Here is a 14,525-nt window from a genome sequence, read left to right as displayed (position 1 = left end):
GAGATTCTTACCTTGAGTGCCTTTTTTGGTAATGCCATTCGTAAAAATAGGAACTCAACCAGAGAAGAAAGTTTAAGCGGGGGCAGGAGAGAAAACTACCTTAGTTTTAACCTTCCTCCTGAGTGATGATGCCAAAAATTTTCAGAAAGATGTGGCCAACGGCTAGTCTAGGGAATAAACAGGGATTGGACCTGTAGATTCCAAAGGCATTCCTATAATGCGATAATTGTGATAAGCCTTGGGGATAGATAGTATTGGTGAAAGAGAAAACTTAGACACAGCGGCCAATACAGTTCTGTGGTGGGTGCCCCGTGAGCAAGGCAGAAGAGATGGCAGTGAAGGAGGGCGAGAAATCATCAGAGACACAGGGGGACCAGGATAGTGATGTATCACCAAAGTGAGGCAAGGAGACAGTCCAGAAAGAGGAAATGGTCAGCATTGTAAAATTCTGCAGAGAAACTGAAAATATCGAGAAATAAGAACAAAAAAATTGATATGATAGGGAATTCCCTGGCGGTCTAGGCACTTAGGATTCAGCACTTTCACTGCTGGGGCCGGGGTTCGATCCCTGGTTGGGGAACTAAGATCCCGCAAAAAAGAAAAAAATTGAGACATCTGGGGAAGGAAAAGGGATTTGGGCACCTGTTAAAAGACCCCCCCCCCCAGGGCAGTGAACAATTTTTGGAGGTACGATGGATAAAGTATAACCAAGGGGTAAAAACTGGAGTGAAGACTTGACAAAGTTTAGAATAACTCAACACCTCTGAAGATGGATGACTGAAAACTCAAGTCATCATTCAGCCAAAATTCGCCAGCATGAATTTCTAACAGACCAGATCTCATAATTATGGAATCTCAGCAAGGAATTATGAGCCTTGTTTATGTAAGTCGCGTAAGAGATCCTGGACCCAAGTTGCTCAAAATGAAGCGGGGGTAAGTAAACAAGCAGCGGTCGGTATGGCACAGTAGTAAGAAAGCAACTCTGAGTCGGTTTGTTTCAGTGTTAATCTCGATACTCCACTAACTACCCATGTTAGTTGGGCCTAGTTTTCTTGAGCAGCTACCCCTTACCTGTAAAATAGTCCCTATTTCATAGGGTTGCTGTGATCTTTAAATTAGGGCATCTGTATTGATTGACTCGTAACAATGAAACTAATACAGACTATTTGCATTTAAGCGTAAAGAAGGCGCTAAGGAGCAGGCGCCAAAGCAAATTTCCTCGGGTGGCCCCCCCACCACTCCCAAGGTTTGACCCCGCCCACACCTCCCAGGCAGAGCTGGCGGCCTCACCGCGCATGCGCTGCGCTCGGGGAGCCCTGAGCCGGAAGATGCTGGCGCGGCCGCCAGGAGACGCCGCTTAGCCGCGGCTGCTCTTCCCGGCTCCCAGAGGCCCGGATTGGGACAGAGGGGCGGGCGCAATCTGCATGCGCACGCACGCTCCGGTCTCGATGGACCAACATGGCGCCGGTGGAGCACGTTGTAGCCGATGCAGGGGCTTTCCTGCAGGACGCGGCTCTGCAGGTACAGGGAGCTCCGGCGGAGAGGAGCGGGGTCTGGGCTGGTGGCCCCTAAAGGAGCTTGGGAAATCGGGCAGCCCGTTGCGTGGTGCGGGCGGGTGTGAGTTGGGCCGGTCTCCCCTCAGGACATCGGGAAGAACATCTACACCATTCGGGATGTGGTCAGCGAGATTCGGGATAAGGCCACGCGCAGGCGGCTCGCAGTCCTGCCCTACGAGCTGCGTTTCAAGGAGCCCTTCCCGGAATACGTGCGGCTGGGTGAGTGTCTCTGCCCGGTGTTAATGGCGAAGCTGGTTCCTGGGTTGCTGACTGAACCTGCTCTGGTTCTAGTCGGAGTCTGGATACTTTATCAGAGTTGATTTAGAAACTGCACGGTCGGTCAGAAATAGAGACACAGATGGAGAGAACAAATGTATGGACACCAAGGAGGGAAAGTGGCAGGGGGTGGTGGTGGTGGTGGGGTGAATTGGGAGATTAGGATTGACATGTATACACTAATATGTATAAAATGGATAACTAATAAGAACCTGCTGTATAAAAAAATAAATAAAATTCAAAAAATAAATAAGTAAATAAAAGAAACTGCACGGTCTAGGAGACCGTGGTGGGAGAGAGGAGTTCTGGGTCATAAGTCAGCCAGGCCTTGCCAGTTACTAGTTATGTGCCCTTGGGAATATCATTCAGACGCTCTAGGCCTTGGTTGCCTCCAACTGTAAAATGGGATTAACAATAGTACCTACCCCAGGGGTTGCTGGGAGCATTAAATGAGGAATAATGTCACTCAGCACAGTGTCCAGCGCTTTGTAAGTATTCGATAAATTTGTTTGGATTAAAAATAGAAGATGGGAGGGAGCTGCAAGAGGGAGGAGATATGGGGATATATGTATAGGTATAGCTGATTCACTTTATTATACAGCAGAAACTAACACACCATTGTAAAGCAATTATACTCCAATAAAGATGTTAAAAAGATTTAAGATTTAGAAGAATCCAGATCTCTTACTCTCGCCCATTTCTTTTCAGTAGACAAGAGTGATGACTGTTTTGGATATGGAGGCCAGCCTCAAGTCAGAAAAAGGGATGGCTTTTAGGCCTTACATTAGTCCTGAAAGAAAACTAAACAACTCTCACTTGGCTTAGGAGTCAGCGTTGTTCTCTTGTTAGGGATCAAGGCAGTGATCCTGCCCAGGAAAGGACCTAGGTGGTTGGAAGTGTTTTAGGGTTTAAAGGCTGATAATGGAGATGTTGTTACCTACACTATTTGTGACTTCTTTAGCTTTCTCCAGCATCCTAGCTGTGTGATCTTTGACAAGTTACTTAATCTTTTTGAGGAAATACTAACAGTACTTACTTCATAAGATTTGGCTGAAGCATTCCCACTCCTGGGCATATATCCAGACAAAACTATAGTAATTCAAAAAGATACATGCACTCCTATATTCATAGCAGCACTATTTACAATAGCCAAGACATGGAAACAACCTAAATGTCCATTGATGATGAACAGATAAAGATGATATGGTACATGTATACAATGGAATACTATTCAGCCATAAAAAAGAACGAAATAATGCCATTTGCAGCAACATGGATGTAACTAGAGATTATCATACTAAGTGAAGTCAGAAAGAGAAAGACAAATAACCATATGATATGACTTATATGTGGAATCTAAAATATGACACAAAGGAACCTTTCTGAAATAGAAACAGAATCACAGACATAGAGAACAGACTTGTGGTTGCCAAGGGGAAGGGGGTTGGGAGAGGTTGGGGTGAGCAGATGTAAGCTTCTATATATAAAACGGATAAACAACAAGGTGCTACTGTATAGCACAGACAGCTATATTCAATATCCAATGATAAACCATAATGGAAAAGAATATTTTAAAAAGGAATGTATGTATATGTATAACTGAATTACTTTGCTGTGCAGCAGTAATTAACAACATTGTAAATCAACTATACTCCAGTTTTAAAAAAAAAGGTTTGGCTGAAGGATAAAATGAAAAGTTTTAAACACAGTGCCTGATACATAGTAAGTGCCCACTAAATTTTAGCTGCTTTTAATTAATAGCTGCATTTTTAGAAAATGTGAGCCGTATACTTATTGTTCCTTGTGCTAGTGTAGCAGAAGACACCTTTCTGTTAATGTGTCAAGATATTATTGTACGTGTTTGTTATTGATGTCTCAGGAGAATAACAACAGCAACAGCTGGAGTTTACTTTGTGTTAAATAGGGATGTGGGTTTTCTTGTTGGGTGGGTTTACATAAAAAACTGTCTGATATTTGTTACAGAATAACCCAATATTTTTGTTTCATGATTGACAATTATTGGCTGAATCAGCTTTCCGTCCCATTTTGGAATCTGATCATTCTATTAATATGGATTGTTAGAATCAAAGAATTTTATTGCTGGGAGAGAAGAGACCTTCTATTCAAACATAATACCAAAGCCTAGATAAGGAACTCTCATTTGCAAATATTATGCTAACTTTTGTTGACTTTCTATTAACTTTGTTCTTCATCTGCACTCAGTGAGGACATCACTGTAAACCTAACTGGCCGAGATCTTGGTGATAGAGAATACAAATGTATCAATTGTGAATAGAAAAAGATCCGGAAAGGGATGAAAGTGTTAAGAGGTTTTTCTTGGGATACTGATCCTAAGTTCTTTTCATACTTCCATTATGGTTATCCAAGGTCATATAGCTCTTTGCTTTTAACTGAAGTTGGGAATCTCTTGTTTACAGTGACTGAGTTTTCAAAGAAAACTGGAGACTATCCCAGCCTCTCTGCCACAGATATCCAAGTACTGGCACTTACCTACCAGCTGGAAGCAGAGTTTGTTGGGGTGTCTCACCTAAAACAAGAACCAGAAAAGGTAAATAAGAAAGATTGTTGGTTTTATCTGTTTTAACTTTTTTATTATGAGAACTATCAGATGTACAGAAGTAGAGGGAATAGTATAATGGACCCAATGTCCCCATCATTCTGCCTCCACAGTTATCAACTCATGATCTGTTTTCATCTTTACCCAACCCCAGCCCTGAATATTTTGAACTCAGACATCCTAACATTTCACTGATAGATATTTCTTGGTGTGTCTCTAAAGATAAGGTATGTCTCTTAAAAAAATAACCACAAAACCAATATTACACCTGCACAAAATTAATAGTAATTCCCTGATATCATCAAATATCCAATCTGTGTTCACATTTCTCAATTATTTTATAAAATTTTTTTAATAGTTTACTTGTTTGGATCAGGATCCAGATAAGCTTCATACATTGCAATTAGCAAACATGTCTCAGTCGTGACCTGTAGGTTCTTGGTAAGGTTGGTTAAATTTAAAAATGCAGGGACTTCCCTGGTGGCACAGTGGTTAAGACTTCACGCTCACAATGCAGGGGGTCCAGGTTCAGTCCCTGCTCAGGGAACTAGATCCCCATGCCGCAACTAAGAATTCGCATGCCACAACTAAGGAGCCCGCCTGTCGCAACTAAGACCTGGTGCAACCAAATAGATAAAATAAAATAATAATAAATGCAGAAAGAGTAAAAACCAACTATATTCTCACTTTCTTTTTTTTTTTTTGTGGCTGCATTGGGTCTTCGTTGCCGTGGGCAGGCTTTCTCTAGTTGTGGCGAGCGGGGGCTGCTCTTCATTGCAGTGCACGGGCTCTAGGTGCGCAGGCCTCAGTAGTTGTTGCTCACAGGCTCTAGAGCGCAGGCTCAGTAGTTGTGGTACACGGGCTTAGTTGCTCCATGGCATGTGGGATCTTCCTGGACCAGGGCTTGAACCTGTGTTTCCTGCATTGGCAGGCAGATTCTTAACCACTGCGCCATCAGGGAAGCCCCTCTCACTAGTTTTTTAAAAATAGAATTCTTTTCCAGAAGCAAGCAAGAAAGAACACTTTAAATGATTACCATCTTTTTCAACTCTTGCTACCTTCAAAATTCTGGGTTCCTGTTGTGCTTTTAGGGACTTGTCCAGCTTGGCTAAGTTGAAGAGACTAATGGTTTTGTGCCTGGACCCCATTGCCTGTTTCCAGGCCAGAGGATTTTGAAAGATAGATTATTAACCTTATACTGTAATAAGTAATTTCAAGTAGTGTTTGCAAAGAATTACTTGATCTCCGCTGTCTAAGGTCATCAAAACTGTAGTGGGCTCATGATTCTATTCTAGTCAGAACTGCCTTCACTTGTTTTCAACCAAGTGTAGAGTCCTCCAATCCCAAGAAGTCTAAAAGTGATGCCTAAAATATAGACATCTGTGTGTCACCAGAATGTTTTGGGGCGATGGGAGTGAAGGGAATAGTTTTATATAAACTCTGACTTTGTGGCTCAGCTGGGTTTCTGCTTTGGCGTCTGTCAATTTGAGATTCCTAAAAATTGCCCTTTCCTGCAGTCTTTTGGGCAGGAGTTAGCTGTTTTGTATCGGAAGCTTTAAAACAGCCTGTCTGTTGACCCAGCAATTCCACTCTTAGGCATTTATCCTAAGGATATAACCAAAGATACTTCCAAGTTTTACACATAATGATGTTCATTAAACCTTTATGTCTAGGGACAAAAAAGAAATGTCCTAAAGTGGTTATTTGGTAGTAGTGGAATCCCTGAATAATTCTTTATGGGCTTCCCTGGTGGCGCAGTGGTTAAGAATCCACCTGCCAATTCAGGGGACAAGGGTTTGAGCCCTGGTCCGGGAAGATCCCACATGCTGCAGAGCTACTAAGCCCGTGCGCCACAACTACTGAGCCTGCGCTCTAGAGCCCGCGAGCCACAACTACTGAAGCCCATGCGCCTAGAGGCCATGCTCCGCAACAAGAGAAGCCACTGCAGTGAGAAGCCCGCACACCGCAATGAAGAATAGCCCCCCGCTCACCGCAACTAGAGAAAAGGCCGCGCACAGCAACAAAGACCCAACGCAGCCAAAAATAAAAATAAATAAATTTATTTAAAAAAAAATTCTTTACATATATTTTTATGTTTCCCACTTTTTAAAAAACATTGAATATCTTCTATTTCAATAACCAGGGGGAAGTATTTTGTTTTCTGTTTTTTAAATTACTCTTCCATGTTGAATTTTCAACCTGCATTTCTTTGCTTAGAGCTGTCACTTTTTTCTTTTCTTTTTAAAGGTTAAAGTGAGTTCATCGATTCAGCACCCAGAAACTCCTCTACACATTTCTGGTTTCCATCTGCCCTCAAAGGTAATTTCTTAGGCCAGGCTCTTCATGCTCTTTTCTGTTACATGTCAGATCTCCACAAATTGTCTGTTTAGAGGGAACCAAATTTACCTAGACAGATACCACAGTTTGTCCATCCTTGTCTGATCTGGCTTGTATATCGTATATCATTTCATCTATAACCCTCTCAATTTTCAGGTTTTAAAATTACTTTCCTTTTAACTTCAGCCTAAACCCGCACGAGGAACAGTAGAACATGGACACCCAGTCGGTGAGCCTGAGGACCTAGAATTCAGTTCCTTTGTGTTCTGGAGAAATCCTTTGCCTAATATTGATCATGAACTGCAGGAGCTGCTGGTAAGGCCCTGCTTTATGATCTCCTGATGACAACAGACTAGCGTCTCGCGGCTGCTCCTGTGGGCGAGAAGTTTGAATTCTGTTAACGTTTCAGATTGACAAAGGTGAGGCTATTCCAAGTGAGGAAGAGAACGAAGAGAATGGATATGAAGAAAGGAAGGACCAAGACAGTGATGAGGACGGGGGTGGGTGGATAACCCCCAGCAACATCAAGCAGGTCCAGCAGGAGATGAAGCAGTGTGCCATCCCGAAGGATGTGCAGGTCGGCTGTGTGACTACAGACTTCGCCATGCAGGTGGGTGGAATGGGCATCGGCTGGCCCTGGGCTTGGTGTCATACCTGTTACAAGCAGTGGTCCTTTGGAGGTTTGGGGGTGTGTACAGAGCTGTTGTGTAATGCTTCTTTTCCTGGCTCTGGAAACTTTGCCTGTGCTCTTTGGTAATTTTTAGTTTTGCTTGGAGGTTAGGGAATCATAGTATACCTACAGAATGTATATGGTCTATTAAATTTCTAATGTTCAATATTCATGATCTGTTGCTGCTTTTCTTTCAGTGTGCGTAACGTTCTGTGCTCAGTTAAGTATTTGGAGACTGTAGAGGTTTTCAGTCCAGAAATGAGTATACTTGCTCTGACACAATAAATGTCTCTGTAAAGAGAGATTGCTGAAGGAGGCCTTGGCGAAATGATGGTCACGGTCCATGGCACTTGAGATAAGAAAAATCTGGGTCCTTGTCCTAGTTTACGTGTCTTGAGAGGTATCCTAAGCTTGCTTTTCTTTAGCAGAAGCCCTTTATGAGCCAAACCAGGGTTTGGGAAGTTCTTTTAACTGTGATTATGCAGATATTAAACAATTCTTGGTTTTGCTATGAGTTCAGTTTCCCTTTATATTGTTGGCTGCAGAATGTCCTGCTCCAGATGGGGCTGCACGTGCTGGCCGTGAACGGCATGCTGATACGCGAGGCCCGGAGCTACATCCTGCGCTGCCATGGCTGTTTCAAGTATGTAGCCGATAGCCTGGGCTCAGTGCCCCTCTGTTGAACACCCCTCTCTTCCTAAACCTTCTACAGACTACTTGAAGGAGAGCCTTGCCTTGTGTACAGGCATTCCCTCCATCTTGTCATTGCTACTTGGGCCAGGTTCTGCCCCCACCAGGGCACTGAAAGCCCTGGGACAGAGGTGGCCAGTGACCTCCCACCTGACAAAGCCAGGGCGGGTGTTTTTTGTCCTTACCTTTGTGTATAGGATTAAGGGTGTGGGTTGTGGAGCAAAGAGCCCTAGTCGTTTAGCAGTAAGTGCCGAAATGTTTATGGATGGGATAATGTCTGGGACTTGCTTTGAAATAAAACAGCAGTGGGAGGAATGGGTGAGGGTAGAGATGAAGCTGGGTGATGGGTTCATGAGGGTTCATTGTGCTCTTTGGTTTACTTTATGTTTGAAATTTTCTATTTAAAAAAAAAGTGGACTCTGGATCCAGACTATGTGGGTTCCAATCCAGATTCTGTCTCCTAGTAGCTGTGTGACTTTGCAGAAGTTGGTCAGCTTCTCTGTACCTCAGATTCTTCTTATGTAAAATTAGAAAAGTAGTTGTGAGGAACTAGGGAGATCGTCACATAAAAGAGTGCTTGTTTGGCGCATAGGAAGTGCTCCGTTGAGGTGAACTGTTTAGTTCATTGACCATGCCCTCCTCCCCATTTCTTTTCTGCCTCATGAATTGGTTTTTCTCGTGGTGAGGGCTGGTGTTGTGTGGAGAGGCCCCCGGATCTGAGATCTGGTTGGAGTGGAAGAGACTATATTGCAGCCCTGCTGTTGAGTGAAGCGTGGCCCTGGGAACTTGGTGGCTTCCAGCCTTTCCACAGATTCAGTCTAGACATGGTGGCCATCATGTCGGGTATCTGGTGGAGCCCCTTACTGTGGAGGCCTGTGTGCACTGCTTTCCGAAGCAGTAAGGTGTCTCTCCCTGTGTCCCCAGTGCTGTTCCACTGACGGTGGAGTAGCCTGGATGAAGCCCTGCTCCCCAACGTGGCTCGGGGCGCATCTCTGTTACCGTCCTCTGCAGGTCTGCTGGGGAGCCACTCCTCAAAACTGCCTCTGCATTCTTTGAATCTTTAGTGTGTAAACGTGCCAGGCTCATGATGGTAAAGCTTTTTGCTTCATGAAATCTCATTTCCCCCATTGTCCTTTGTTACAAAAGCTCTAAGTTCCTCAAATTAACATTCGTTCTTAGAAACACTTGGAAATGTTCTCCATTCTTGTTAGATTAACCCCAGTGACTGAATGGTTTCTTGCACAAAATAATTATTTCCTAGCCCCTGTTGCTTAGTTCACTCGCAGAGACTTCAGGAAGGGGCTTGGCTTCTCTGGCAGTTTCACGCAGCGTTTGTGTCCTTACCACTGGGAACTGAGGGAGAATTCCTCAAGGACAGACACCAGGGCTCCTGCTTGGTCCCTGACAACAGCAGCTTTGCCTGTTCAGGGTCCATCGTTGGGCCTTGAGGGGGTGGGAGAGAGGCAAGGCCTGTGGGTCTGCCTCAGCACCCACACCCATTCAATCATAGCAGCTTTGATAGTGTTTCCTGTATGATTTGTTAGTAAATTCTCAGCACCTCCAGAGCCACCTCCTGGCTTAATGCCTAGGCTGATACTTGGGCACATGGTATTCAGAAGTAGTTGAGTAATGTAATAATATGACCCTTGAGAAAGTATGGTGGTGGTAAGAGCACTGACTCTGGAGCCAGATTCCCTGGGCTTATACCTGCCACTTAGTAGCTCTATGACCTTGAGCAAGCTACCTTACCTTGCCTCCGTTTCCCCATCCGTAAAATGGAGATATACCAACTTCATAGGGTTATTTTGACATTAAACTTGTGGAATAATGCCTAACAAAATTCAGTAAGAGCTCATTATTACTGTAACAACATTGTGCTCAGTTTTCTTACTAACTTGCTCCTTGTGTCATTTACCTTTGCCGTGGGAGCCGTGCAGCAGCAGTGTGCTTATATCAGCAGCGTGAGGGCAGGCGGCCTTGGTCTGGGATGTGTGCAATGCAGTTCAGCCTGTCCCCATTTCTTGTGTCTCCTCCTCTGAGGCCCGAGACTCGCCTTGCGCTCTGGGGATGGGGTTTGCTGCCTCTGGCTCCAGTGTGATGCACCTCCTTTGTTTCTGCAGGACAACATCTGACATGAGCAGAGTGTTCTGTGCACAGTGTGGAAACAAGACACTGAAGAAGGTGTCTGTGACCGTCAGTGACGATGGAACCCTGCGCATGCACTTTTCCCGCAACCCTAAGGTGCTGAATCCTCGGGGCCTCCGGGTGAGTGGTGCATCTCCTGCTCCCCTAACAGCAGGGCCCAGGTCGGGGAAGCGAGACCTTTTAGGACCAGGATCGAAATGATCAGAGAGGACAAACAAACCCTCCTGGTTTCTAAAGATAGTTATTGAAAGCCTGTGATCCAGGGACCAAGGCAGGAGGGGAGAGCTCACAACTCAACCTCCCTATGAGGTTTTTGAGGAGTTTGCAATCTAAGGAGAAATAACCAGTAATTCCACACGGTAAAAAGCAAGGGCCAAATATATGTGGGGTCACCAAGAGGGAGATGGTTTGCAGGATGGTGGAGGATGGATTTGTGTGGGAATTTGAGGATGGGTAGAATATCTAGAAGCTTCAAGAACCACAAGGGAAGGTTGTGTAAATACTCAGCACAAGAGAGTCCTGGGCTAGATACACAGTGGGGTTGATTTGTTTTGAGGAATCAGGAGAGAAGGGTTGAGAGACAGGCAAGTATGAGTGTGGTTGACCTGGCTCTGAGTTCTCCAGGTATGGTGCATGCCACTAACATGTGAGAAAGGTTGTTTTTTTTTTTAACTTTCTATTTTGAAATAATTTTTTTTAATGGTATCTTGTAGTTTTTTTTTTTTAATAAATTTATTTATGTATGTATGTATGTATGGCTGTGTTGGGTCTTCATTGCGGTGCGCGGGCTTCTCATTGTGGCTTCTCTTGTTGCTGAGCACGGGCTCTTGGCACGCAGGCTTCAGTAGTTGCAGCGCATGGACTCAGTAGTTGTGGCTCGCAGGCTCTAGAGCACAGGCTCAGTAGTTGTGGTGCACGGGCTTAGTTACTCCGCGGCATGTGGGATCTTCCCGGGCCAGGGCTCGAACCCATGTTTCTTACATTGGCAGGTGGATTCTTAACCACTGCACCACCAGGGAAGCCCCGAAATAATTTTAGATTTATAGAAAAGTTGCCAAAAATAGTACAAATAATTCCCATTTAGCTTTCACTTAGATTTCCCAATTTAACCATTCACTATATTTGCTTTATCATTTATATGTATATTTTTTCTTTTCCCCTAAACCATCTGAGAGTAAACTGTGCATGATGCCCTTTTGCACCTAGATACTTCAGTGTGTGTTTCCTGAAACAAGGACTTTGTCTTAGATACCCACAATACAATTACCAAAACCAAGAAGTTAACATTACTTCAATACTATCTAATCTATGGACCATATTCAGACTTTTTTTTTTTTTTTTTTTTTTTTCTGGCTGTGCCACGTGGCACGTGAGATTTTAGTTCCCCAACTAAGGATCGAACCCATGCCCCCTGCATTGGAAGTGCAGAATCTTAACCACTGGACTGCCAGGGGAGTCCTTAGACCATATTCAAACTTTGCCACAGATTTCCTTTACAGCAAGAGAAGGGGGTTTGTTTGGGGTCCAGGATCCAGTCTAGGATCACACGTTGCATTTCATTGTTGCATTTCATTGTCGTGTCTCCTTAATCTCTTTTAAACTGAAGTAGTTTCTCAGGTCTGCTGTCTTTCATGACCTTGACATTTTTGAACAGTTTTGAAGAGTACAAAGCAATTACTTTGTAGACTATCCTTTATCTTGGGTTTGTCTGGTGTTTCCTCCTGGTTAGATTCAGGCTGTGTCCAATTTACTGCTGATAACTTTGATCACTTAGTTGGAGGTTTCTCGTGTAACCACAATATAATTACCAAAACCAAGGTTACCAAATTTCCTGTAAGGTTATTATCTGTAATTAATAAGTAACTTAGAGAAAGATAGTCTGATACTGTGTGATTACTGTTTCTCATCAAACTTTTACTGGTTAAAGTCATCTGAATCAGTTTTTACAATGAAGGTTGCCAAATGGTGATTTTCTAATTCCATCATTTCTTCTCCATCATTCTGCTGTAAAGAGGAACTTTCCCATATATCATTTATATGAGTGTGGTCGCATGGATTTTTATTGTAGTCTGTAGGCTGTGATCCATTGCTATCCTTATTTATTTTGATACTCAAACTGTTCATGGAGCCCCTTCACGATGGCTTCTGTGTCTTTTTGATGTGCCCCAGTTATTCTTTGAACACTTTTACTTTCTGGCACAGCAAGCTGTTCCGACTCTTATACCTCCCTGCCTGTGCCCTCGAATCAGCCATTTCTCTAAGGAGCTCTTAAGTTTTTAGAAGCAAAGATCTGGGCACTGGACAGTGGGTGTGCTCATTGTCCTAGGGTGTCATTAATTCTAGGCCCACAGTGGACAAAGATGGGAAATATTGTATATAAATACACATATTAATATTTTTTCTCTTATCTGTATTAAAAATTGAATTTATAACTTCAGTTTCAGTTCCACACCACAGAGTTCATTCTAGCCCTCCCTCTAATATCCATAACACCCTTCATAACACCATTTTCCATAATTATAATTATTTGTTCAACTGGAGAGAGAGAGAGAGTGAGTGTGTGTGTGTGTGTGTGTGTGTGTGTGTGTAGTTATTTCAGAAGTGCTAACCTATACCATTATGAAAATGGTACCTGCCTACTAGGGTTCTGTGTTTTAGTGTAATTCTTTCTGTCTTTTGTTGAGGGAATGTAGTCAAAATACCATGTTGCTTTTCATCTGTGAGGTGAGAGTAGGCTCAAGTGGAAAGATGCTTGTCATGTACTCAGTGCACAGTAGGCAGTGACGATAGACTCCATTGGTGTCGTCTGCCCGCGTGCAGAGTTGTCAGGTAAGCTTTACGTTAACAGGATCTGATGTGTATAAATACGAATCCCCGTCCTCCTAATAGCCTTTCCTCGTCTTATTTGCAGTATTCACTCCCCACTCCCAAAGGGGGCAAGTACGCCATCAACCCCCACCTGACCGAGGACCAGCGCTTCCCTCAGCTGCGACTCTCCCGAAAGGCCAGGCAGAAAACTGATGTGTTTGCCCCTGACTACATAGCTGGGGTGTCTCCCTTTGCGGAGAATGACATCTCCAGCCGGTCAGCTACCTTGCAGGTCCGAGACAGCACCTTGGGAGCCGGCAGGAGACGGTTAAATCCCAATGCTTCCAGAAAGAAGTTTGTGAAGAAAAGGTGAAGTGTGAGCTCCACAGGCAAGCTGGACTGATGCTGTGACTGCCTGGGAGACCCATGTCTCAGGTCCCCAGCTGTGCCAACTCCACAACCACTTGGACACAGAAGAGGCCTGGCTTCCATAATGCTGCCTCAGGACTCACTGTGGTGCCTCGGGTTGGGTTTGTGGTGGAACCCGCCATCCCTTGGCCTGTGTGCATCCAGAGAGTCAGGATTACTGCCACGTTGAGGGGACTTTGATTAAAACAGAACAAACAGTGCCTGGAACAAATCTTCAACCTTTAAAGAAGGGAACTTCCAAGTGATAATGTATTTCTAGTAAATATAGTTGCAAGCTTCTGTGCATTTTCTTTTTTCTCTTTGTTTTTTTGTTTTTTTTTTTTTTGCTTCTTCTTAGGTAATTTGAGGCAAACACTTACTTAAGGTGTACACCAAAGATCAAGCATTTAGGTCTATCATCTTTTTGCGGGAAACTTTATCATAATAAAACTAAGAGCTACCATTTTTTAAAATAAATTTACTTATTTATTTATTTTTGGCTGCGTTGGGTCTTCGTTGCGACGTGCGGGCTTTCTCTAACTGCGGCTAGCAGGGGCTGCTCTTCATTGCGGTGCGCGGGCTTCTCATTGCGGTGGCTTCTCTTGTTGCAGAGCATGGGCTCTAGGTGCACGGGCTTCAGTAGTTGCTGTGCGTAGGCTCAGTAGTTGTGGTTTGCGGGCGCTAGGGCACGCAGGCTTCAGTAGTGGCTCGCGGGCTTAGGTGCTCTGCGGCATGTGGGATCTTCCCGGACCAGGGAATCAAACCCATGTCCCCTGCATTGACAGGCGGATTCTTAACCACTGCACCACCAGGGAAGTCCCTTTTTTTTTTAACTTATTTTGAACCATGTCAGTCATCCAGGTAAATTCAGTATTCAACTACCTAGAATCTCCCATTGTTAACATTCTCTCCCATTATTAAAACATTTCTCCTCATTTGCTTCTTCCCTTTCTATACACACAAGCACACAAAGGAAAACAATGTTCTTTTACATAATCACAACACAGTGATCAAATTTGGGAAATTTAACATTGATACTATTATCTAATATATAACA

General features: G+C 44.0%; 1 protein-coding gene across 2 annotated transcripts; it reads left to right on the top strand.

The window, feature by feature from the left end:
* Window positions 1–1,320: 1,320 nt before the first annotated feature.
* NOB1 (NIN1 (RPN12) binding protein 1 homolog) lies at window positions 1,321–13,768 on the top strand. Of its 2 annotated transcripts, XM_082436165.1 has the most exons (10): window positions 1,364–1,521; window positions 1,643–1,775; window positions 4,271–4,401; window positions 4,524–4,637; window positions 6,658–6,729; window positions 6,934–7,062; window positions 7,157–7,357; window positions 7,963–8,060; window positions 10,228–10,372; window positions 13,164–13,768. In XM_082436165.1, the coding sequence occupies exons 1-10, from the start codon at window positions 1,459–1,461 to the stop codon at window positions 13,431–13,433; spliced, it is 1,356 nt and encodes a 451-aa protein (XP_082292291.1). In that variant the 5' UTR covers window positions 1,364–1,458; the 3' UTR covers window positions 13,434–13,768. The 2 variants fall into 2 exon arrangements, with proteins under 2 accessions (XP_082292292.1, XP_082292291.1); XM_082436166.1 differs by lacking the exon at window positions 4,524–4,637 and having other exon boundaries at window positions 1,321–1,521.
* The last annotated feature ends 757 nt before the right edge of the window (window positions 13,769–14,525 follow it).

Source organism: Balaenoptera physalus, assembly GCF_965194825.1.
Source record: "Balaenoptera physalus genome assembly, chromosome: 19".
Lineage (NCBI taxonomy): Eukaryota > Metazoa > Chordata > Mammalia > Artiodactyla > Balaenopteridae > Balaenoptera > Balaenoptera physalus.
This window is presented reverse-complemented; position numbering and strand designations above follow the sequence as displayed.